Source organism: Dicentrarchus labrax, unplaced genomic scaffold, assembly GCF_905237075.1.
Source record: "Dicentrarchus labrax unplaced genomic scaffold, dlabrax2021, whole genome shotgun sequence".
Taxonomy (NCBI): Eukaryota; Metazoa; Chordata; class Actinopteri; family Moronidae; genus Dicentrarchus; species Dicentrarchus labrax.
The window spans coordinates 7,587,932-7,614,400 of record NW_026136708.1 but is presented as its reverse complement, the minus strand read 5'-3'; the positions used below and the strand labels follow the sequence as shown (position 1 = coordinate 7,614,400).

At 39.2% G+C, this 26,469-nt stretch overlaps 2 protein-coding genes across 8 annotated transcripts; both read left to right on the top strand.

Annotated features, from left to right (window-relative positions):
- Nucleotides 1-824: 824 nt before the first annotated feature.
- LOC127368156 (solute carrier family 23 member 1-like) lies at nt 825-6,470 on the top strand. Of its 2 annotated transcripts, XM_051408664.1 has the most exons (12): nt 825-991; nt 1,470-1,616; nt 1,954-2,111; nt 3,226-3,385; nt 3,609-3,790; nt 4,110-4,230; nt 4,335-4,491; nt 4,702-4,955; nt 5,056-5,220; nt 5,318-5,426; nt 5,591-5,686; nt 5,903-6,470. In XM_051408664.1, the coding sequence occupies exons 1-12, from the start codon at nt 944-946 to the stop codon at nt 6,166-6,168; spliced, it is 1,863 nt and encodes a 620-aa protein (XP_051264624.1). In that variant the 5' UTR covers nt 825-943; the 3' UTR covers nt 6,169-6,470. The 2 variants fall into 2 exon arrangements, with proteins under 2 accessions (XP_051264624.1, XP_051264625.1); XM_051408665.1 differs by lacking the exons at nt 3,609-3,790; nt 4,110-4,230.
- A 4,250-nt stretch (nt 6,471-10,720) lies between these two features.
- gpcpd1 (glycerophosphocholine phosphodiesterase 1) lies at nt 10,721-25,793 on the top strand. 6 transcript variants are annotated; one of them, XM_051408543.1, is made up of 22 exons: nt 10,721-10,856; nt 12,299-12,387; nt 12,847-12,937; nt 13,087-13,171; nt 13,370-13,395; nt 14,320-14,359; nt 14,487-14,562; nt 15,967-16,008; nt 16,328-16,451; nt 16,724-16,967; nt 17,125-17,287; nt 17,387-17,516; nt 17,689-17,743; nt 17,833-17,925; nt 18,106-18,183; nt 18,702-18,741; nt 18,923-18,981; nt 19,248-19,313; nt 19,485-19,621; nt 19,872-20,007; nt 20,548-20,708; nt 24,158-25,793. In XM_051408543.1, exons 2-22 carry the CDS (start codon nt 12,339-12,341, stop codon nt 24,354-24,356), a joined length of 2,094 nt encoding a protein of 697 aa, XP_051264503.1. In that variant the 5' UTR covers nt 10,721-10,856; nt 12,299-12,338; the 3' UTR covers nt 24,357-25,793. The 6 variants fall into 6 exon arrangements, with proteins under 6 accessions (XP_051264503.1, XP_051264505.1, XP_051264506.1 ...); XM_051408545.1 differs by lacking the exons at nt 10,721-10,856; nt 24,158-25,793 and adding exons at nt 11,726-12,156; nt 21,536-21,765; XM_051408542.1 differs by lacking the exon at nt 10,721-10,856 and adding an exon at nt 11,728-12,156.
- Nucleotides 25,794-26,469: the final 676 nt, after the last annotated feature.

The following is a 26,469-nucleotide window of genomic DNA, read 5'->3' as shown; positions in this document are numbered from 1 at the left end:
CCTGTTGATGGATTTTACTGACATGAGTCTTAGGAGAGCGAGAGAGTCTGGATTATTATGACCTGACATCAAACACCACTCTGGTACTCTGGTCTAAAACTGGAGGCTGGAGTGCGTTTTCACTTGATAATTTCCCAAGATACGTTGCTGCACCTGCCTCGACACATTTATCAGCATCACACGGAGAGATCATATCAATTCTCCACATTCTCTCCCCTAAGTGAGGGAAACATCCCGTCTTTGAAGGCACTGTATCTCTTTATCTAACCATCTTCCCAATTTTGTCCAGTCAACCGACTGTGACAGTTTGAGATACGTGCTAAATTCAAATCTGTGATCAAACAAAGCATCAAGCTAAAACTGTCAGCGTTCTCTCTGGGCCCTTGGTTAAGAGTTTTCTTCTGTTTTTTTCCATCAACATGAAGTGAGTGAATGAAAAAAGTAAGCTGCCTGCTCTATCCATCCATCCATTCTATTTTTCAATCCACAGTCCATCCAGTATTGCTTGAAATATAAACACTCCATTCCAAGTTAAAAATTTGTCTAAGAAAATGATCTCCTTCCTTCAATGGGAACTTATAAGTGACTGAGTGATTATAAGTGGTTTTTAATGTTTCATGTTAGGCTGAGTAATATTATACAGTAGTAATATTAACTTTGTCCTGTGTTGAATACACACTTACCAGCTGTTAATGTAATAACAAAGAGGGGAATAATGTGTCGTCACTTTGTATTGCCAATAAAACACTTTTACAACTCACAACCACATTAGTCATTGTTGCCCATTGAACCGAAGTTGACTTCCACCTCCTTGACTCTTCAGCATTTAGTCTGCCTGTTTGTTTCTGTGCGGTTGGATTGGATTTTTCAGTCCAGTTAGAAGAACTTACACTTAAGGCCTTACAAAACCAAAAGAAAGTTTTTATTTTATACTGTAGTTGCAATGGCTTCCGGGAAAGAAAGTAGTGGCCTCGACAATCTGGCATTTAATGTAAGTACAATGACTTATTCACGTAAAATATACTGTATGTAGACATTTTTATTCATTCTAAAAGCAGACAGAATTGCAGGCTGCCAATAGAAACATTGCTTTCGCTTCTGTATCTTGTTAAATAGTAAGGAGTTCTGTAGTTCTGATTAATCCTGGGCAAAGGTTCCCGCAAGTGGGAGTAATGTAGGTTTAAAGTTTCTAAAAGTCTAAACTTTTGCTGAAATTCTGTCTAAGCTCTCACAGCAATTGCACAGGGAGGGCCCGCATAGCACAAAATCTTATTTTATTTTTAAAAGGATTTCCACATTTGCAACCAAGATAGAAACACAATAACATGTCTATCTGTCATCTATCTACCTGAAATGTCTATCTGTCTCACTACACTTAAAAATCCAAAATGTTTTGAATGACATAAAGTCATAAAATAATCATGAGAACAAGTTATTGACGTTCTGCATGGTTTTATATGGTGATGCAGATGGATGAACGAGTCAATGATCAGCCCAGAGGAAAGGAGAAAAAGACAAGTGGGAGCAGCTGTGTAGCAGAGGAAGACAGAAATAAACCAACCTATTGTGTGACTGATGTTCCCCCCTGGTACCTTTGTATTTTTCTGGCCATTCAGGTGGGTGTAATCATACGTGTGTTGTGAGCTGATTTTAGACGTATTAAGTATTATTTCAAACCCGTGATCTCTCTGAATGTGAACTCTGCTTAACTCACTTTGTAATTGGGGCAATAAATGACATGTCAAAACTTTTATTCCTTTTCATTGTAAAATTTCAAAAGTATGTATTGTAGCTGTCAGTGATTCTAAATGCAAGCCCTCTGTGCCTTATGTCAGCCTAGAGAAAGGAGATGACATACTGTATAGACCAGTATTCTTAACATGTTCTGTGTTTGTAGCAGTGTCATCAATACCATCAATTCATCATTCCCATCACTGATCCTCTCCTGTACAGCATTACCTGACAGCATTCGGTGGGATCATCTCCATCCCTCTCATTCTCGCGGAGGGGCTGTGTTTGCAGCATGACAGTCTGACCCAGAGTCTCCTCATTAATACCATTTTCTTCGTCTCCGGCCTGTGCACCCTCCTGCAGGTCACCTTCGGCGTCAGGTCAGAATTATGAAATATTCATAGGTATATGTTTTCATTTGTGTATTATCAGCTGAAAATAAAAATTATTGTGTTTTTGTTATACCTTAGTGGGTCCTCTTCTGTCGAGTCCACCAGATTGAACTGCCATGGGAGACAAACGAAACAATGTCTCTAGAGAGGGCCTTTTACATTTTTCACATAGTTTCTTCAACATCCTTGGAAGGCTGAGCTGTATTCAAATTGTTGCAATCTGCTAGATGCCACTCAATCCTACACACTGGTCTTTAAATGTGAAAAAGTTTGGTCAAACTGTGGAAAGAGTTACCCACTGCAGCTGCATAATCCTGCAGTTCTGCAGAACTGATGACATTCCCATCAGCCTTAGCTTTGGGTTTAGCGCTAAGTAACAGATCCTACCATGCTGACACAGTAAACTTTAAGACAGTGAACATATAAACACTGTCAGCTAAATGTTAGCATGCTTGCGTTAGCATTTAGTTCAAAGCATCGCTGTGCCTACTGCAAATACAACCTTGCACAGCTGCTTGCGTGGCGTGGCCGACTCTAGTCTTGTCACCTTCTAGGAGAACGTCCCTCAGCCATTATTGTGAATGTTATTGGACATACAATTTCAGATAACCTTATATATGAGATTTGTGGTAGTAACAGTAATGTTGTACTGAGCATAGAATGACACCACACTCCCTTTGCCTGTGTTGCTATCCCAGCCTGTCTGTACTTTGTTTTTAAAGCCAGGCCGCACATGTATGTTAGTGCATGTGAGTCCTTCCATGTACAACTGAGGAGAGTGGCCGAACAACCATAGTAGCCCTTTTCTCCAAGATTTATGTGGTGGGGAGAGGGTGGCATGTAGAGGAAGAAATACAAACTGATTTAATGGTAAAGCGTGTTTTACTGGTTTTGTTGATGGAGTCTTTATGGAGCCCTTGTTGTGGTCTGTGATGCTGGTGCACTAGTGTAACATCTAGTGGCAAATTAATTTTGTATATTTAATTACAAAAATGGATTCAGTACAAATAAAAGGGCGTCCTTTGCTTTGGACTCATTTCTCAGTAAATTATTTTTCTTCTTGTCTGACAGGGAATTGCTTCTGTTTGTGTCACACTTATAGACTTCCTATCCTACAGGGGGGTACATTTGCTTTGTTGACCCCTGCCATGGCCATGTTGTCCATGCCAGAATGGAAGTGCCCGGCTTGGACCCAAAACGCCAGTCTGGTCAACACCTCCTCGCCTGTCTTCATTGAAGTGTGGCAGACCCGCATGAGAACAGTGAGCTAACACAAACACTGTGCAGACACAACTTTCAACAATAGCAAGCCAACAAAGACGTAAAACAGCACTTCTGCGGCGCTCATGATTAATTCAGTAAGCTTATGTGGTTCCACTCCGGCATAAAAACCCGATCATATTGTTGTTATAGTCTATCACTCAGCCAAAGCAAGAGTGGTGATGTTAATGCTAATGATCTCGGTTATTGTGTTCCTGTCCACAGCTGCAGGGCTCTATCATGGTGGCCTCTCTCCTCCAGATCCTGGTCGGTTTCTCTGGCCTCATCGGCTTCCTCATGCGCTTCATTGGCCCCTTAACCATTGCCCCCACAGTCTCTCTCATAGGCCTGTCACTGTACGATTCAGCTGGAGTCAAACTTGGTAGCCACTGGGGCATCTCTGCTATGTACGTAGCCACTCGCTGCCATGGTGAAAGGCCCATGCCCAGTTGGAAGGGAATTATTTTTTATTCTGTGTGAACCAGCAGTATTGGACTACAAATTTAGCACTTACCTTCTCAGGAGGTCACAGTCTAAAATTACATTAAAAACTAAGCTGTGCCAGGTAATGCTGCAGCCTGTTAGTCAAAGCCTCTTTGAAATCTGGACTTGACAAGCCAGATTTTCCTTCAGTGAGGATGGTGTTCATCACTACTGGTTTCAAGTATGATATCAGTCTTTAATTTGTCATCATGACGTTAATGACAGCTCTTCTCATCCACACAGGACCACAGTGCTGATCATCCTGTTCTCTCAGTACCTCCGTCTCATACCAATCCCTGTTCCTGCGTATAGCAAAGCCAAGAAACTTCACATCTCAAAGTTCTATATCTTCCAGATAATGCCTGTATGTTTTAGACTGTAATAGTATGCCTTTATGATACATCTTTTGTTGTATTTTGTGGTTTCCTGGAAATAGTGACACTGATACTAATATTAGATATTAATTAGATTCTGCTGGGCATTGTGGTCTCATGGTTAGTCTGCTACCTCCTCACCATCTATGATGTCCTACCATCTGATCCAGCCCAATATGGCCACCTTGCCCGTACAGATGTGAAGGGAAATGTAGTGAACGAGGCTCCCTGGTTCACATTTCCTTATCCTGGTAAATTCACGACAATACTATCAACATAACTTTGTTGTGTGTCTGTCTTTTATAAAATGTGTTTATGTTATTATTTTTTTATCTTTAATACATCAGTCATAAGTCATATTATAGCAAGAGGTGTAGTGGGTGTAGTGAAATCCATTATTGACAATATTGCTGATAATAAGTCTAAATTTCAATAATCATCATTTTGACTCCTGGTTTCAGGTCAGTGGGGCATGCCAACTGTCAGCCTGGCAGGTGTATTTGGCATAATGGCTGGAATAATATGCTCCATGGCAGAGTCTGTGGGTGACTACCATGCATGTGCCAAGCTGTCAGGGGCCCCTCCTCCCCCCAAGCACGCCATCAGCCGGGGCATTGGTGTTGAAGGGCTCGGCTGTTTGTTGGCAGGGGCTTTTGGCACAGGCAATGGTACCACCTCATTTAGTGAGAATGTGGCTGCCCTGGGTATCACCAAGGTAAGATACTCACAACAATATTAACGTCCCTCCAGCTTAACACTCATTTATAGTGCATCATTTCATAAATTGGCTGTTTTCAAGTCTGTTTGTGTGACAGGTGGGTAGCCGAATGGTAATTCTTCTGAGTGGAGTTATCATGCTTTTGATGGGGATGCTGGGTAAAATTGGAGCCATTTTTGCAACCATCCCCACCCCTGTCCTTGGAGGGATGTTCCTGATCATGTTTGGAGTGATAACTGCAGCGGGCATTTCTAATCTGCAGGTAAACAACAGCGTAAAACATAATTTGATACTCAGCCAGATTGTCCCTGAAAGCTTTGCTGCTATTCAGAACTTTGCTGACACATGTCATTTTACAGTCCACAGACATGAACTCCTCCAGGAATATATTTGTTTTTGGTTTTTCCATGTTTTCTGCACTCGTCATTCCAAACTGGATAATGAAGAATCCTGATTTCTTCAAAACAGGTATAACCTACCAGGAAATGCCACTAGTTTTAATGGCTTTCATCTCAACTACTGCTAGCTGACATGAAACTCTTCTGTTTTTCATTGTGAGAAAACTGAACTGAACATGTTTTGACTATGTTGCACTAATATTTTTTCTCTTTTGTCCTATGTGTGTAACTCAGGTGTTAAAGAAGTAGACCAAGTGATAAACATATTGCTGACCACTCATATGTTTGTCGGAGGGTTTCTTGGCTTCTTCCTAGATAACACAGTTCCTGGTAAGCAGAACTGGAAGGCTGTAAAGGCCGAATCAACCTGTAGTAGCATGTGTAGCTTTTGGGCATGCAATTTCTTTCCACTATGTTTGTTTCTCCTCTAATATCTAATCATTATAGGACGTTTTCAGATTTTGGGAATGTTAACGATATGTGTGTTGTTATAAAGAAAGGTGTGGTGTACAGCCCTCTTCTAATTATCTAACACCACTTTCTCAGGGACCAAACGTGAGCGTGGCCTCTTAGCCTGGGACAAAGTACATGTAGAGGACTCTTGCAGCACCTTGGGAACTGAAGAGGTGTATGACCTCCCCTTTGGCATAACCTCTCGCCTCTCAACCCAATCTTGGGTTCGTTACGTTCCTTTCTGCCCACGGAAGGGCCACAGGACTCAGGATGGGTCTGAAGACAATAATGTGCTGCAGGGCCGAGGGAGTGAGCAGCTGCCTAATGGCACAGGGATCATTAGTGAATTTAAACTATAAGGTCTGAACTCGAGGTGGACTAATACAATACAATAATAAAAATCTTATCTGCCTCTCTTTTCAGGTCACATTGCTGTTTCTTATCCAAAAAAGGTGACAGAAATATTGTTCTTTGAACCGTCCATAATTAATTGATTTTCCTAATGTGCATTCATGTGTTATTCTTCTTAACTAATCAAATAAAGAAATGTATAAACCATGTTGTCACTAGTTGAGCCTGACTACAACGAGAGAAATAAAAATAGTAATAGAGTCTGAACTGTAGCTCTCACAAGCTGTCAACACCAATTAAAATATAACTACTAAACAGTCAAAGTTTTACTGTTCGTATGTTCCACCATTACTCAGAATTTGTCCAATAACTCCCAGAGAGAAAAGTAGAATAATGCTTTCTTGGTTCTCCTCTTTCAAAGGAAATTAAATTTAGCCTGTGGATAAATTTATTATCACACAGCCCTATCTTCACACTGCAGCTGCTTAAAACCCACAGCAGCCACCCTCTAGCTGTTATTGTGTTTTCCTCTGCAAAAGCAAACAGAGATAACACATCTCAATCTTTCTCTTTGCCTTCCATGCTTTCATCGTTGTCTCTCTGTATTCATTTCCTCTGTCTTACCAACCATGACAGGCAGGTGGGATATGGTGTAATGTTTTGATCTGTGGAGCCATCAGTTTTCCCCGAGGCCCATTTTGACCACTGGTCAATGCTTGGCTGCTCGCTCTAATGTCATTTCAGGATGGTACAGTAGCACAAGTGAAATTTGCACTCCTGTTTCACTTGGATGTCTTTTTTGTACCTCGCTGAGAAATCCCATTACAGAGTACTAAAATTTGTATGTTGGTGTTCGGGATCGGGGTTTTTGCGCAGTGATTCACAATAAGGTTTTATGTAACACTGTGCCAATGATCTGCATTTCAATTGGAAATGATCTTAATAACTCAGCAATCCTCTGCTCATCAGGGAAAACTTCAAATTCACCAGCACCATATTTTCTTTTCTGTCTGAGACTTCAGACTTGAAGAATTACTTTTATTCTATCTTTTGGAAATCTACATAATATCATCTGTCCTCCCAGCTTTTATGCACTTTATAAGATCTATTGTAGGCTCTTGAAAGCTTTCAAATGTCTAAAGTTTATCTTTTTGACATAAATATTACCTCAAATGGAGTTAGGAGTGGGGCGAGAGACCAGCAGAAAACATGAGAGAGACAGACTGAGAGCGAGAGAGAGATTGTGTATTCATGACCAGTAGATGGGGATCATGCTGCAGGCAAATTTGAGAGACTGCTCTACACACTCCTGCTGATTCATTCATTCAAACACAAACAGGGTAAATATAGAATATCTATTGAACGCACATATAGGTAAATATATATTCAGCTGATCTCATTTGGTACCCACATTCATTCATATGATCGATTTATAATATAAACTGTAATCTGCACGGATATGTACTGCAGTGGATTCATATTACTTCCCTGCCTCGTGGGCTGGAATTTCAATATTAACTGCTATTTTTCTTTTCTTAGCAAATTTATTTAAGCATCACAGGAGAAAAAAAATGTGCTGTAGATTTTAACTCAAAGCCCTGAAGGCAATTGCTTCTCATATGCCCCATGATAATGAAATATTTTACCATGCCAAGAAATAAGTGCTATACATCAATAAGACACTAGACACTTTTGCACTTTTTTTTTTTTACACATTCTGTTTCTATTCAGTGCAAGAGTTGTGGCAATGTAACGTAGGAAACTTGATGTTATGCACTCACACAACCATCATCTGACTATAACAATGGTAGATTATTATAATATAAGTCATGTTAAGCCTTGGGCTCTTTTAGTGCACCATAACAATCTGGTCTATTCATTTCCTGAGCTCAGTGGCCAATATATCTGAGACTTCAGTGCTCGGAAATATTGCATGAATTGGACACTGAGGTAAAATTTGAGGAAGGTATTCTGGTAGACATTTTAATTTTCTGTTCTACATTAGAAACACTTATTTCAGCATCTACATGCCGTAGAGACGTCACCTGGGTCCAGACCTTCAAATTGCTCACTCTGCAAGTTGATCATTCGGTCAGATATCAGGCAAGCATAGCATCTTTACATTTCTTTTGCACTTATTTTTACAATGTACCTTATGTCTTATTAATTGTCTACCTTAAGAGGATCTATTATGTATTGCTTGCTTGCATATTTGTGGACACACTCACTATATGAACAATTTTAGACTAATTGTGACACTGAATTTGACCCACACTGCTGTCTGGATTTTACTTAAAACTTTTTAGCTTTTTGCCTTCAGTGCTTCTAATACTATCACTTACTGCCTTATTTTATTTTTATGCTCCTTCATTTTTGTTTATGTTGTTCAATACATTTTGATAAATATTATATTTTTGTATTTAACATTGTTATCTATGGACTTCACATTTCACATTTTGATTTTTTTTTTTTTTTGTATTTTATAGTGTATAATCCAGTGTTTTATTATTATTATATACATCAATCCATTGAAATGCACTAACTAACTGTAATTATACAGACAATGCTAAATGTCTAGAAGATGCTATAGATTTAGTGATTAGATGTTAACATCCCAGACCTATCCCATCACCAACTAGAGTCCAACCCTGTGATCAGTGTTGACTGTTACATCGTGTTTACAGATTATACTAATCGCAACTGAATAAGTCAAATCTGTGTGCTTTATCAAACATACAAACATAAACTAATTTATGGTATTTTGTATTTGATCAGTGCTTATGATTTATTCAGGTGGCATAATAATAATTTTGGTAATTTTGTTCGAGCCTCCATAACTAACCAAGAGAAAAATACATGTGTAAAGGAATAAGTTTAGCAGGTTGTGAGTGGCTGGTGATCTGTGAGAGCACTGCTGGGTGCTGAGAAATAGCCTGAAATATTCAGAATGCTGCAGTCTCTCTTCACCCATCATGATTTCTCTGTTTTCTTTTTCACTCCTTCATAAAGTCCTCTCATGCCTCTCTCTCACTTTCTTGCAATCTAAAACCACTTTTCAGCATTGATCTACTGTCACAGACGCCAGAGCAATCGGAGCTCATACACAGCACTCAAGTTTCTTTTCCAAACTTTTCATGCTTGACACACCCAGAGCAGAGTGTTTCAGTGCTTTCCCAGGTCAGATGGATCATTTTTTCCCACCCTCAGATCTGCCCCTGCCTCATCACATTGGGGTCCCAGTGGTGTTCATTAACACAGCCAGACAAGAAATGAAGATGGCTACTACTTTAAGGAACAGTTCATTCCGAAATGAAAACTTTCATCAGTCTCATTTTACTAATTAGCACTCTGCTGTGTCTGCCTTATCCAAAACAAGAGGGATTCAGTAATCCCTGATTCATTAAAAGACTGCGAGTGCAGTGCAATTGTTTCTATGTATGAAGGATTATGATATCGCCTAGTGCATGTCAGAGATGAGGAATTGCACTGTGAGGTAGTCCTGTCTGGAAATGTCTGATTTATACTTCTTAAGTTATATTCCACGCTGCCATGTGGCATGGTGTATTATTTGTATTTGAACACTGGAGGGGGCTGCAGGCTAAATTTGGTTTTCAGTCTGAATGCATGCAAACGACCTGTAAGAGGCTCAGATTCAGAATCACAGTCTGAGGTCTTTCATCATTTACACATGATTGGAGGTTAGTCTAACACAAGGTCAACCAAACTTCCTCATTCCCAGTATCATTACTTTGTCTAAAGATCCTCCTGTTTTAAAGGGGTATTGATAATGTGCCTATCATGCAGTTAGAACAAACATCGTCAGCTCCACAATAGAAAACAGTTTAATAAGGGACCCAGGCTATTGGATCTACCTAATGTAAACTCTGGCACTGTCATGAGTACAAAGGAAGGAAGGAAGCCCTGTAGCCTTCATTATGTTTAAACTATTTATTTCTTTTATATTGTATTGTGTTAGGTATTCAGTTATTTTAATTGCCCGATTTCATTTACCTCATTGCATTCCAGAGATGTTTTTATCCTGGTTCAACCATGTAAAGCACTTTGTAACTTTGTTTTGAAAAGTGCTGTATAAAGTGTTATTATCTTTATTATTATGATGATGATTATTATTATTCAAGTGGCCAAGTACCACAGTCGGAAATAAAATACGTTTTTAAAGATAATAGGTATATTTTTCAACAAATATTTTATAATAAACTATCAGTGGTTAGTGTAAGGTGGCCAAAATATGTTTACCCGTTGCTGAAGTTCCCTTGAGCAAGGCACTTCATCCACATCTGTCCCAGTGGAGCAGCTCAGGTGAAAATGTCGATGGATGAACTTTTCAGTGCTTGTAAACCTGTCTGCCCCAGCCAGTCAAATAATAGGGAAAAAGTGATCAATCGTTCAAGCGTCCATCAACAGAGTTACGTTATATAATATTGACATTTCGGTTAGGTAATTGGACGCTTCCGTAGAAAACGTTTTCCCACGACAGGGCTCGGATTTTGTGTATTTTAGAACTAATTTCTAACTTGTGATGGAGATGTTTTCGACAGTCAAGGGTACGGTGTTGATGACGTAATTGTGTAAAAAAACACCCCTCCTATTTAAGGAAGCGATCGACCTCCAAGCCTCATCTTCAAAACAACTTATTATTTTCACCGACAATGTGCAAGATCGATTACTGCTGACGGTATGTTCACATGTGTTGTAACTCCCGTTGCCATGTAATGTAATGCAATTTTCTTTAACGTACACTTAACTCCCCTAAGTTTGTCCGTGTACTGCAGACGTACACAAACCAGTTGATGCGGAATGCACATCATTACAATGTACTGCGGTCGGATACCATATTTGATGTTTTAAGTAGAAAACAAACTCGCTAAAGGTTTTGAATTGTGATGCTTTTAATAGTTATCTGTTCCTCGGCCATCCTGGCGGCACGTTATTTCATAAAGCTGCGACTTTCCCTTTTGTTTACTACTTTTGGGGGTCGACCATGTGCGCTCAGCTAGTAGCGATATTTCCGATGGTACGTTAATGCAGCATAGATGCAGTGTACAGATCTGGAACAGGGCGGTATGAACCAGATCCGTTAGGCAGTCAACGGAAGTCAGAGCACGACGAGAAACTATACATTCAAAATAAAACATACATATAATTACATAGCTGCAGTGGTAGAGGAAATACTCGAGGCTACATCTAACACAGAATTTTCTCTGAGCGACATTTGGGATTTAAAGATACTGAGCACATGGCCCCCCCGTGTAATGTAACCGACCTAGATTTTTTATTTTGTATGTACATCAATAGAAAATGGAAATATTTTACAAAAAACACACATTTTCTCAGTGTATTTCTTCATTCACAGTGTCTGTGAATTGTATCTCCCAACATCAGGGTCTAAATCCTCTTTCAAAGAACTTTCTGAAGATTTCAATCCACGGTTGCCTTATTGTTTGTGCCAAATTCTTCCTTGAATGATTTTCTATTTAATTTACTGTGACATCGAAGCGTGTTAGCTATTTAATCCTTTACTTTGAAAATATATACCGGAAACCTTTTTCTGATGTGGTGAACTTGACAGTCGTGTATAGTTGTTTACTAACGTTAAACCGTCCCAGTAACTTAGTTGTCAACCTTTGTTAAAGCTCGTCTGTCGCGGGTTATTGAACGCCAGGGTGTTTTCTCTCTGAATAACGGGGCAGCGATGAGAAGCGGTGGACCGGTCGGCCGGTCAGGTTTGCTTTAGACCGGTTTAGAAACTGGTTCACTGGAAACTCTCCATTTTCGAGGCTGCCTACCACCGACACGTAACTCAGGTCCCAAAACAAAGAATATAGCTGTTATGACAATGGTTTCCTTCGCTTTAGTTGTTTTGTACCACTGTTGCTATTCACAGGACGTTTTTTTTAGCTAGCAAACTTGCCGATGGTTAGCTGGGTTAGCTAACGTTAGCTATTTAACAGCACTTTGGCCAGCGACCATTGGAGGTGAGTTTACAGCTAACAGTTAGCTCGGTTTCCATCACGTTATTTTGACAGTTTACACTAAAAAGCAGCCAATCGTTACACTGTATGCTGCTCCTGTATTGTGTTGTTGACACTAACTTTCAAATCTGTTGTTGTTTTTCAGTTGTTTTTGTCGCCAATCTGTGTCCGTGCCTTTGTCGACCATGGAGACCACTCAGGTGACTTTGGCTGTGAGAGGAGAAACATCCCCAGGTATGGTTGTTAAATGTTACTGTAGACACAAACACACAAAGATAAAGGGCTCAGTAATTGTAAACGCATAACCTTTAACCTAGATACAATTAGAAGTTGCTATGTTGTAAAATGTTTTGTATTACAATGTTATTATTTGTTGGTTTTCATAGATGATCTATTTGTGAAGTGCAGTAATGCCAAAAAGATTATTGTATATTTCCCCAAATATTGAAATCATTGTTCCACTTGTGACGTGTTTATAAGCTCCTGGAAAAATGTAGGAGGTTGGGATTGTGAAAATAACAATGTATTTGCCACATATTCGTTATACTCCATGTCAGCATGTCCTTGTTTAAAATTACATCTCAAACATGTTGACACCCAAATATTGTAGTTAAAACGTAAGTGTCAGCTGTATTTGTTTTTTAATTGTTTGTGAAGTTACATCTGATAACGGGCCAATTTGAACTCTTGTAGGGGAGGTGATTGCAGTTGTTGGTAGCTGTGAAGCCCTGGGGAGCTGGAGCCATCAAAAAGCTGTGACCTTACATTCTGATGGTAATGATGGGTAGGTACAGTTTTATCTGTAATGTCTCTCTCATCATGTGACAGCATGTGTTTGTTTTTTTCCCTACAAGGTTATTTGCAAAAGCGTGTCTGCTTTTCTTACTGTTTTGTCCTTGTAAAATATGAACGTGTATTTTGACTCCCTGACAGAAATACGTGGACTACAACAATCACTGTACCTAAAGGAGTGGTTTCCAAGTACCGCTATTTCAAAGGCTTGTTCCTGGAGTCAAAGGTGAGCAGAGTCCTCTGTCTGTATAGTGGTATAGCCTTAAAAATTACAGATTAATTTGCTCATAGTTGTCAAAGATAATCTATTGAAAGCTGTACTGGATGTTGTGACAAAGACAAATGTTGGGAATTTCAAAGCCAGTGTCATTTTGTGATGTGATGAATTCAGGTTCTCTGTCAATTGATACCTTTACTTTTTCAGCTCATCAACAGGAAGGGCAGAAACAGGTTCTATGTGTTTGTTTGTTTGTTCCATTGACTTTGAAAGAGTATGTTAGAAAATGCTAAGATCCCTCTTAAGATTTGTGCATTTCTTTCCCGATCTCTATACCCTCAGGGATAAACACAGATAAGATATAGCCTTAGGTTAGTTTTGAGGATTAGCCAACCTAACCGCCAGCTGGCTTTGTCTAATCTAACCATGTGAGCCTCTCCTAAGGTCGTCTGTATATAGATACACACAAATATACCAGAGATCAAACTTCCTTTCAAATTACCTGAAAAGTCAGAGTCGGACATTTCTCAGATTAATAGCACCAAGCTCTTTCTTAGAATTTTCTCTTAGTATGGGTGTGTTATTGTTTTTTTTATGAAGTCATGGGCGGGACTCGCATTTTGTGAGACTAAAGGCCTACTCTTATTTAACTTCCTTGTGTTTGTACTGTGTTGTTGTGACTTGTTTACAGGGTGCAACATTAACTTGTGCACTAGCCAATTAGCTAGTGAATGTTGAAGATTTTACCAGCCACTCAATAGATAACCATTGTTTGTTTTTTGATCTACAAGCCACTAGCATATTTTACCAGCATATGGCTGGTGCTAGTTTTGTGTCCTGCATGCCACTCTGTGTAAATTGCATAGGCTCTATGTGAGCTTAAAGGTGTCATTGGATTTCATCAGTTGATGAGGGTTCAAAGAAATGTGGATTTCCCATTCTGGTGTTTTATTCATGCTGTCTGAGTCATGCTTGAAATTTAGTTACTCAAACAGCAGTAGCAGCAATATAACTCTATATATCGACGGAAGTAAATTACAAAGGTAAAAAATGTGATGCTACATACATAGTTGCTTTAGTTAATGATAATTTTGTTGCAGATGAAGAACTGAAGATTTCTTTAAAGCTTTTTTTATACTAACAAATCCACTTTTCAGATTTCAACCCATGGTGGCTGACTGCCCTAATTGGGAATTGGTGAATATACCAGCTCTAATTTTTTTTCTCACACTCTGGTCCAAGGTGGCCGGGAGACCAGACTGAAAAGTAGTTCGATGTATCTGATTTGAAAACCCTAACATTGTACCAAACATTGGAATTGCAGAGTGCAGGTGGTCCCAGTCAAGTGATAGTCAATAAGTGGGAGACCCATCAACAGCCCCGCACGATGAGCCCCACAGGTATAGAACAACAACAAAAAAATTGGTGTACGGGGAGATTGGGTTTGGTTCTGTGTGTCATACTCAAACCCTTTATCCCATTCCCTGCACTAGTGCCAAACATAGCAGTTTCCCATCAACACTAATGTAGTGTCAGGTCTTGCTAAAAGAAGAGGGTTCATATTAGGGCTGTACCGAATAGTTTGAAGCTTTAATCCCAACATCAAGATTCAAATTCTAAATTGACATTGAATGCTGCGCTGCTTGGGACTCCATAAATATCATAGTGACCAGGTTACATCTCTGTCTCAGATTCTCTCTTCTCTGCTCTCCGTCTATGCCATGAATGTGTATGGATATCCGTATTACCGAGGGCTGGGCTGAGCTACACGCACACACAAAAGCACACACAGAGCAGAGCAAGGACACAGCAGACAGCATGAAGCGTGGCTTAGAACAAAACTGCTGGGAAACAATCAGAAAATGATGTTTTATTTTGGATTCACTTATTTTTCTCTCTTCATTCACTGTCTAAGTTGTTTGGCCACCGCTGCTCTCGCTCCCCTTCTCTTACTCATTGAGCCAGGGAAGAGAGGCCAATCTTGAAGCTACAGAGAAATCCTACTTCTTCTGCCTTTTAAAGACAAACTTGTTTAATCTGAAGAATCAGTTTATTCAAACTTCAAAAATGTGACGACTGACATTTGAAGCCTCATTAAAAAAAACATCAAAAGAAAAGACATTTGGTACAGCCCTAGTTAGTATTTCAGGGATAGTGAAATCTGACCTTTGGTTTGTTTTAGGTAGTGTGTTTGTCAAAATGAACATACTGCCACCTGACTGCAGAGCAGTAGATGTCATGACCTGATATTGTAGACCTCTGTAGTTAAAACACCATTGGATGGGCTCAACACTGACAGCGCTCATTCAGAACAGGCTTGATAGGAAGAACAGTTGTAACTATGTCTGCACCCTACTTGATGTCCTTTGTGACCCCATTCCGTCACAACTTCCTTGTTTTTTTTTTTTTTTTTTTTTTCTAACAAATCCTGCTAAAATGCTTCTCCCACTAGAATAGGAATTTGTTACACATAAGGTTACATTTTATATTCAATTCAGAAGTGTTTTGTTTGAACTCAAATGAGTAATTTCATAAACATCCTGTTAAATTAACCTCATTGTCATGCTCAGAGTTGTAGTTAAAGATCTTTTGTAATCATGTGTTTTATTGCTTTGTCGACTTTTTTGAAGTTGAGGCAAATCAAATTCAGAGCAGACCAATGAAGGCTTGAATTTGGCATCTTGTTTCAAAAGTTGAGATTTTCTTCTTTGTACATAGGAAATGCTCTGGTTTGATCTGACCTCAACTTTTGCACTGTTGGGATTCTTCTATTCTGATTTTAATGCACTTTTCCTTTATTACAGCGGCACACCAGACAATTGATGATGGACAATTTGGAATTCAGAGTAAGTTGGATCCAAAAATGTAATTAAGACACACTCTACCTCACAGTATGAGAGCTTCATAAGATGGAAGTACTGTAAAACTATATTTTTTACTGATGTGCTTAATCACTCGGCGAACTGAATTCCCCATGGACCACATTGTAGTCACTTCCTCTGTTTTGTACAGCAGAGGTTTTGAAGTCATTCATTTTAACAGAACAAACAGTTGCTGCTCCCTGCTATTGTCACTGACTACAGGTCTCTCGTCAGCAGTCACGGGAGACAAAGTGGATGTACATTGTCATCAAATGCTTCCTGTCTGTGCCCTCCCTTTTCACAGATGGGCTGAATTGTGTTGACTCTGGGTGGCTGACGTGTCAGACAGAGATTCGCCTGCGTCTGCACTATTCTAAGGTGCCCCCAGTGTCTATCACTAAGAAGAAATTCAAGAATTCTCGCTTCAGGTAGGGATGACGACAAGGTCGAATTTAACACCACCCAGAGAAAGTTCTACTTGAAAGCACCATGATACAGATCAGTGGATCATTACAGTGCTACTATTACCCGACCTGTTAGCTCAGTGTTACACAAGTCCTGCATACAGAATTATAAGAAAAGCTAGGATAATCTTTTATTTATGTTTTAATGCATTATATGTTATAAATATGAGGCTTTAAATATATTAACATATCTGTGTATTTACTTTTGTATTTTTTAATTTGACCTACCTACACAGAATCAAGCTGGCATTAGAGGGCATCGAGGAGGAGGAGGATGACGAGGAGGAAGGTGAGCCCAGTCCTTCATCATGCCACAAGATGACCCCCACTCTGGAGATCAGTGTGATCAGTGCCAATGGTTATAAGTCGCGTCACTCGCAGCCTGAATGTGGGTATGGACTGGACCCCTCCCAGTGGACTGAATACAGTATCCATACCATGGACCCAGACAACCTGGAGCTCACCTTTGAGTTCTTTGAGGTAATACACAAGGGAATACTGCATTTGATAACCCATTTCTTGATACATTATGAAAATAGTATTGACTGACAAATACAAGTGAAAAAGAAAGAACAAACCAGGCACCATGATTAGAGTGATCTGTTTTCATACAATAATTTTATATATTTGTCTACAGGAGGACCTGAGTGAACATGTAGTCCAAGGGGATGCCCATCCAGGACACGCGGGCACAGCTTGCCTCCTCTCCTCTTCTTTTTTGGAGATTGGTAAGGACAACGGAGTAGCCACACTTCCCATTATGGGTCGAAATTCCAGACAGACCATTGGAAAAGTCAGAGGTAAGATTTTATACAAATGAATTCCACACTGGCTGACAATAATCTGACTAGTTTTTAAAGTCTTACTTATCATTTCACACAATGTTACTCTTGTTTTAGTGGATTACCTGGTGATCCGGCCCATCCAAGGGCTACAGTGTGACATGAGCTCCTCGTTCACCAAGTACTGGAAGAAAAGAGGCGCTCTGAATGTGGGTCACAGAGGAGCTGGCAGCACCCACGCAGCCAAGTGAGTCATAACAACATTCTTTGACTTTGATAGGACAGAGTGCCTTGCATTAAATGCAGACCAAATAAAGAATTAATAGTACACAACAGTGTGCGTCAATAGGGGCCAATACTTCTGCATAACTTGCATCTGTTTGTCGTCAACAAATTCCCTTTTAACTTGTGTTTAACAGGCACCAAAGAATCAGGGAGAATACAATAGCCTCATTTAAAAGTGCTGCCAACCATGTAAGTTACACAGAGAATTAAAGCACAACTAAATATTTACCTTTACATTACATCTGCCTTTATCATGTGTCAATTGTCAATACTTGTAGGGGGCAGCCTACGTAGAGTTTGATGTCCACCTCTCCAAAGATGATGTTCCTATTGTATACCATGATCTGACATGCTGCATATCCACCAGGAAGGTAAAATAAAGGCCTGTTGTACTTTATGATGAACACATGAAAATGACTTATAAAGTCATTAAATCTGAGATGTTATACTTCTGTTATTTTCCTTTACTAACCATGACTTGATTAATATATAAAAACAAATGTATGTCACTACTTAAAACAATTCATATTATTATTTCTATTTTTATGCAGAAAAATGACAAGACTTCTCTCGAGTTTATTGAGGTGCCAGTCAAAGACTTGACATTTGATCAGCTGCAGCTTCTGAAGGTAAAAACCTGGAATGATGGCCCAAACTATGCAAATAAGACTTTAGATGACAGTGGATACTTATTAATATTAGCTATACCTGTGCTTTTCCTGCTTTGGGAAGTCTAAATGCCTGTTACTTAGTGTTTCCTCTACTTGCAGCATTCAGATTAATAAAATGACAAAATAAACATCAAACAAATCCTTCTCTAGAAATTGGAGCATTTTTTGGATTATTGCCTTCTTGCAGTAGTTGAAGAGGAAATGTGCAAAGCATTGTAGTACGAAGGTAGTTGCCAGAAATTAGAAATGGGCAGAATGCAAATGGTTAGTATCAAGAATGTTATCATGTTTATATACCCAAATTATACATGCATTATTGCAACACAGAACGGAACAACAAACAAAAATCCCCCCGCTCCAGCCTACTCCACCCCACCCATGCTGCTGAAAACAATAACTAGGGTAACTGTACATCATTTAATTTGTTGATTGTAATTGAAAGTAGTAAATAATGTGCGCTTTCCTTTGTTGCACAGCTGGCCCATGCCACTGCGATAAAAGGAAACAATGACAAAGGTATACACATATTGTTTGTGTTTTTTTTCTATCTGTATCATATAACATCAGCCCCATTGGCCAGCTAGATCAAAAGACTGGCATGAATTCAGCTATGATCAAGGATTGCTTTGTATATATTACAAAGCAGGTCATTTGTGCATTTGGGAATTTTCAGTAATCTGTTTTGTTTGTTGTTCAGATTTGCTGGACGATGAAGATGAAATCGATGAGCATCAGCCATTCCCGTCTCTCTCACAGGTACATGACTTTATGATGAGCAGGGTTATTAAATGGCTGATATAATCAGCATGAGCCGTTCCCTGTACTTATAGATACATTTAGATAAACAGTACCTTTAACTGTACCTACTGCCAAATCATCATGATATACCGATACTGAAAGGAACTGATAAATATTAAATGTATCAATCATTACCTTCGTCTTGTCTTTGTAGCCTTCTTTTCACTGTCTTCAGTCAATGCAAAATCACAGTAAAATTAATTGCATCCTTCAATCTTCTGCAGATTTTCCAAGCTATTCCTGAGCATGTAGGCTTCAACATTGAGCTCAAATGGATCTGCCAGATGAGGGTGGGTATACTTAATGAATAGGGTCAATAATCATTTGCTCAATAAATAGGGCTGAGGAGGTCTTCACTAGAATAGGCTCACTCAGCGTATTGCAAAGAATATTTGAATTCTGTGATTCAGTGTAAAATAAAAATGTATTCTAATGATGAGATTGATGCTTTTTGTTGACAGGACGGTTCATGGGACGGCAACCTATCGTCCTACTTCAACATGAATAAGTTCCTCGACATCGTCCTGTCCTGTGTTCTGCAGAAAGGTGGAAAAAGACGCATTGTCTTCTCCTGCTTCGACCCAGATATCTGCACAATGTAAGCACAGTTTGCAACTGAGGGGGAAAAAATGCACAAATTTGATTAGGCTGTAGAAACTGCATACTATCCAGAAACACAATAACTTTACATGGCAGTGCACTTGGTTTCAGGAAAAGAAGGCCTTCTCTGAAATTTCAAAAGCCCATGTATTGGCTTATAATTTAGTTAAAATCACTCTTTCATCACCCCACCTGTGAAGCATAAAGAGTATATATGTTATGCACATCTTTCCATGTGTTTCCCTCAGGGTGCGTCAGAAGCAGAACAGGTACCCCATCCTCTTTCTGACTCAGGGAATTTCAGACAGGTATCCTGAGCTGATGGACATCCGCTGCCAGAGTACTCAGATCGCCATAAGTTTTGCCCAGAGCGAGAATATTCTGGTGAGCATTTGTGGCAGAAGGTCAAACATTTATTACAGTGGTATGCACATAATTTTCCAGACTTTGAAAAGGTAGTTTCACATTAATTGTTTTTGAAAATACAACTTCAGTGTGACAGTAACAGGAGGGCAACGCGCGCTTCACCCTGACCAGTTTAATGCTAGTCATAGTGCACAAATGTGGAAACCATTACCAAAATACTATTTAATGTAATATTTAAAAATACAAATGGCAGGAATATAAAGGCCTCACATCAGTCGAAACAACCGTCCTCATAACAAAGCTTGCATATTACTGTATCAGCTGTCTGTAAGACACATGTCCATGTGGTTTTAACAAGTGCAAAAAATCCATACAGCTTATGCAGCATAATCTGACACTGTCACATGTTGTTTTGAAAGCACATATGTAGCTGAACTGGCTTACTTGCTACATGTTTGCAGACTTTATCTTGCATTTGACTTTAACATGAAAGTGAGCAGGTAAAAAGTAAATTTTATTTTGAGATAAACTTTTTTCTTACTTGACTTCGTCCTTTAGGGGATCAGTGGCCACACAGAGGAGCTGCTAAAGAACCTTAGCTACATTGCGGATGCCCAGTCTAAAGGCCTGGTGGTGTTCAGCTGGGGAGAAGACAACAACGACCACGAGAACAGAAGGAAGCTGAGAGAGCAGGGAATTGATGGGCTCATCTACGATAGGTAGGTTAAAATGCAACATTGCTATGTGTGGCTGCCATGTCCAGTAGGTCCTTGAGACCTCAACATTGGTAGTGCTGTGCACAGACACAATCATTTCAGTTAATGTCCATTTACAGAAAAAATTCTGTACAAGATGAAATTATTTTGAGCATTTTTTGTTGGTACACTCCTGCTATTTCTGTTGTGATAAACATTCTCATGGTTGTGTTTCCAACTACAATCTCTGCCTGTTACCAAACACCCTGCGCTGCAAACTGTGAAGTACACCCTGTGCTGTTGTGTCTCTGTTCAGCTTGAAGCCACATACGAGTCATTAAGCAGGGCTTTTAGGTTCATCCATTGATTTCTCATTTGCTTCTTATCATTACCACAATAATAATCACTGAAGGTCTTTCAGGGTTCAAGGTTATATAATCAAGCATTGGCAGACATGTTAATCACTTGGCAACACCTGCCATAGCTGTTCAGGAAAATGGGTTTTATTATCCATTGAACATGTTTTGTGAATGTAAAAATTGATGTACATTGATGTGCTAGTGCTGTTACATAAAGCTTGGGTTGCTAGCAGGGTGAAAGAGTTTCCTCTGGTCTTAGCAAAACTGCCTGGTCAGCAGGACCTGTTTGTTCAGCCGTTTCAGTTCTGTATTTCACTATATGACATTTGCTCTATATTTATGTCTGCACTTTGGCCCAGACTTGTACAAACTCCTGCAGAAAGCAGACCGTAAGCTTTGAACCCTATAATACAGCCTGGCAGTCTCTGCAGACTCCAGATGTGACCTCATTTGTCTCCAGGTTGTTGTTATAACTTTGCCTCTTTCTTACAGAATTTGTGAATGCTTGGTGCCGTATTTTGACTCAAGTTCTTCAGATTTACCGTAATGTCTCTCTGGTTCCTGGTTGTGTTTTGTTTTTTTACTTTACATCCCCACGTTTTTGGTTCTAACCTCAAATACTGCCTGAAAAGCCTGTATCTAATCATTAATACGCAGCAGGAACAAAATGATGTTCCGTGACAATGATGCAAGACGGTTGACTTCTCATATGGCCAACACCTTAATGGTACTTGACGTTTCAGTGGCAATTATCTTTTTGGATTTTCTTACAACATTGATTGGTCAACTGCCGTGTTTATCATTTTTTAGGCTAGTTTGTCTCGCTGACAGCTAGATCACTTTCTCTTATTTTATGCCTGTGTATTGTTTTGGGAATGCTTTGAAAGGCCTCCTTATGTTGTGCTTGGTATGATACTCGGTGACACTCAACTCAACAGCTTGTTTAGTGCATGAGACAGTGTTATTTGAAATATTAGCTTCTGTATGAACAAAAAATATATACTTGCATTTTTAACTGCTAGTTGTAATCAAATTTGCTTAATGTATGCAAGTGTCATAGCACCAAACCGCCTTGACAACCACACATACTCACTATGTGCAGCTTGTAAATGTAATGAAACTGAATGGGATGGATCGACTCAAATAACGCTGATTCAAGAGAGCCCTGCATTTAAGCTTCACGTGTATTGCTATACAGCTCTCAGCAACTTTGTGAGATATCAGTGTTTTTTTTTCACGTGTATATTTTCTATTATTTGCACCTTGAATTCCACCTTCTTGTAATGCAGTTTGGTTCCTTTACAAAGGGGATGATTGCACTGGACTCTTTTTGCAAGCTTGAAAATTGAAAGCACTGCTGCTTTCATTAAGTAAAGCCTTCAGCGGCCTGTCTCGTGAAATTAGTTGAACACAATCAGAACAGCCTGCCCGACAAAAATCTTAGATTTGCCATCTTGGATTACTCACAAAGCGGGCTGTGAGTTTCCTCCTCTGAGTGTATTGACCTAAAGAGATGGGGTTGATAACTTGGGATAGGGGGCTTTTTTTACTCTCAATCTGAGCAAAAGTTTCACTGCATGTGGTTAATATTGGCTGGCTCTAATCCAATCCATGTCTAGAATCCCAACCTTAACCATGTGTAACCTACTGTAAAGCTTTTGATTGTCAGAGCTCATTGTTGAGAATACACACAACTAGGGCTGGGCGATATGGCTTAAAAATAAGATCTCAGATTTTTTCACACCAAACCCGATTTACGATATTAATCGATTTTTTTTTGTAGAGGGTGTTTGTGGGCTGCGGTCCTGTATATCTCGCAGAGAGCAACATTTCTCCCACTCGGCTGCATGCCTCTGCTTGAGGTGCTGGAATAAATTGGTCGTACTGCTACCTTTGGTTGCTACAGCTTTCAAACAAACTTTGCTGTGGGTCGTGGTTTGTTCGCTGTTGGACACCACAAAACCAAACCAGTTCCAAACAACCGACGACACTGTGCCTTTTTTGGGTACGAGCTCATCCTGGTTTGCTGCCGTGTTGTTTATCTGTGGAGAGCAGGGGGAGGGGTCAGCGCACTCTGACCTACAGGAGCCCAAAGGGAGCGCCGGTGTTGCGGAAGTTCAAGAGAAAACCGATTTTAACTAAAAATAAATCGTGTTTAACTAAGAATTCGAATTAATCGATTTATCGCCCAGCACTACACACAACACTTATTCAATGTAATGTAGCACATGATGACTGTCCTCCACATAAGACTGCATAGCTGTGATAAGTATTCCTTTACCTCAATGGAAAAGAGGATTTAGCTTTCTCGAATGTCTAACATTATCTATATGGGGTTGGAATGATGCCTTTGTTTTCCATACTTCACTGGTGAGGTTGTTTTGTCATATGTGTGATTTGACTTGAACATAATGTGCTTTTGATGAAGGTTGTAAAAGTGATCCACCCAAATAAAAACTGATAAGCCAGGGTCTGGCCCAAAGTAAATTAATCTTATTTCATCAGGCTAAGAGACCAAACATGGCACATGCCAGGCAGGTAATAAGGGAGGTGCCCTGAATGAATAGTATTTATTAACTCATTAAAAACGATTAAAGGTTCCTTCTCTCTGCCAAAATGTCAACCAGTACAATCTTCCCCCTAGCCAAAATGAATGCAGCAGATATAGTTTTCACTAACATGCATGCATGGAAAAATAAGTGTGGAGCTACAGTATGTTAACTTTACCGATTTGCTCTTTAGTTTAGAGCAGAACTGGAGCAGTCTATCTTCTATTTTTATCTTGTATGAGAAGTTCATACTAATGATACATTTTGTTCCACTGGACTACTCCTTAGTGCTGGGCAATAATTCATTAGTGGATTGTGTGGTGATAGTACAAACATTGCCATCACATGTTATTATTTGACAGTATTATGTTGCCTTAATCACTGATTCCAAACAACCCTGTGTTTTGTAAATTCTTAGTTTTTTTTATTTTTTATTTGGATCAGGACAGCTCTGCTATTACTGTACTCTGGTTTCTGAATGATGGATGGCATGTAAAAGACCCCAGTGTACACTTAACTACTGTCTGGTCTAACTTAAGCATGCCTTCTCCCCCTTTTCCTATAGTATCTGTGAGGAACAAGGAGAGCAGCCAAACATCTTCAAAGTAGAGGAGCAACACACCCTGCAGGAGGTTATTACAGAGGAGACCCTAATGAGCTCCACCTGTTCCTGCTACTCGATCCCCTGCTCCATGGCTCCCTGCATTGCCTCCAACTCCCATGCTGGCAGCACTGAGTCCGATTCTGGCCTCAGCTCCTCATAAATATCCCTAAACTTCTACCTTTCAGTGGACCTCACAGTACATTCATACTCATGCTGGGAATGGATTATTGAGCAAAAACGTGTTGAAAAGTGACAACTTAGGTTTGTGTGTATATATTCTAAAATTTGTTTAAGGTTGTTAGAAGATTTTATCATTTCTTTCTTCATACATGATCACAAGAGTAAAACCACTTAAACCATCTCCACCCTACTCCACTGCTGCAGTTACAGATTGTGTTCATGGTCTTGTATCTTCACAAAAGTTTTGTTATTTATGCTTTGTATTAAAATAAATGGAAGTTTTGCCAAGATTTTAAGCCAGTCATGCATGTATTTGTTGTACTATTTAGTAATCATAACAGGCTGTACCGAGGTGGCATAATAGTGGAACAATGTCAAACTGGGAATTTATGCTTGACAGCGGATATTTATTTAGCCAATATGTTGCATCTCTTCATAGTCTAAGTGCTAAAATATAATGCGTATGATATTTTAAGAGGGTAAACATTTGACTAAACTTCAAATTGTATGTTATAAAGTGTATGATGCAGGATTATACTGGTTTTTTTTCTCTTTCTGCTGTTACCTCTTTCCTGATCATGTATTCATTACCTTAAGTATTATTTTCATTGTCTTAACTAGCAATGAGTAATACCTACTTATTGCTATTTCAGGTATTGTTAGACATAGTACACATTACACAAGCTGTGCATCGGTGCAGGTCATCATTAATGAATGATCTGTTTTGGTGGATAGAGTACATGCCTGTCTGTTGAAAACGCTTGCTCCTCTCCACAGTTTCAAACTCCTGCTTATTTACTCGTAATGATTAAGACATTTTGTTGTAAATGACATACTGCATACTGGAAGTACTGTATCATTTATCCCTTTATCTACTTGATTTGAGGAAGAGCAGAAGAATGTTTTATTTGCAAAAGTGCACATACATATCACAGCCTTAAGGGGGGAAAATGATGTCTGTTTCTGTTTTCTTGCCTTTGTTTCAAACTCCAATACCTCACTCTTCATCTAAACAACTAAACTCAATTTTATTCGGTCTAGAGTAAACAAATGTTTCTGATAAATCCACTTTAACAACAACCATGTTTTTTGTTATTGCATGGCAGATAATTTTTTGGCACAAATTACGGTTGAAATAGTAATTTGAACCTTGAAGTGGTGCTTCAGCATAATACATTGGTAATGCTGTGTTTTAAAAACAGCAAAACCATTTCATTTTAGTATACTGTATGTTTATCTGTCTCATTGGACAATCTCTTAACTTAAAACTCTAATGACAGAGCCATGCATGATCTGTATACCTGTCTGAATGAATATCCTCAGAGAATGAACAAGTCTAGTGTGTGATATAAACTGCCTCTTCAGGACAGACGAGTGTAAATGGTTATGTAAATAAATTCAAAACTTATATATATGATTATTTTGTCTGACTTTTTTTCTCTTTCACATTTTTTGTTGTCTTTTTTTACATTTTGTTTTGCTGCAGGATCGTCTTGCATATCAAGTAATACAGAATGTTTGTTCTGGATAACTAAGAGGTTGTAGCTGATCCTTTCTTACTTTAAATCTTTACAGTTATTTAACTGTCCTATCACCGTTATCCCACACACACACACACACACACACACACACACACACACACACACTAAGATATAACAGTTTTCAACCAGTTCTGACAGAATTACAGAACATCTGAAATATTCACAAAACTAAAAGAATCTAGTAAATATCCTCTAAAGTCTTTTGAGAATGAAATGTCATCTTTGTGTTTCCCTGCAGGCTGCACAGTGTTTCCTGGATGGGCTGCAGTGGAGGAACAGTAACAAAAAAAGTACCAAATTTTGTCCTTAAATTAATCTAACTTTTAAAAATAACCACTTTATTTGTCTAACTCAGACTGCTGAATCCTCATATTAACCTTGGATATACTTTTGAATACAATGCTGCACCTAACAAGGAGTTGACTTTCCAGTTCGGACCGGAGGAATGAAGCAAAACCTGTTTCATTGTTTCTAATGAGAATCTGACTGTTGTTTATAGACAGTTTTTCAAGTCTATTTTTTAATCTACACTATACTATAACTATAATATTG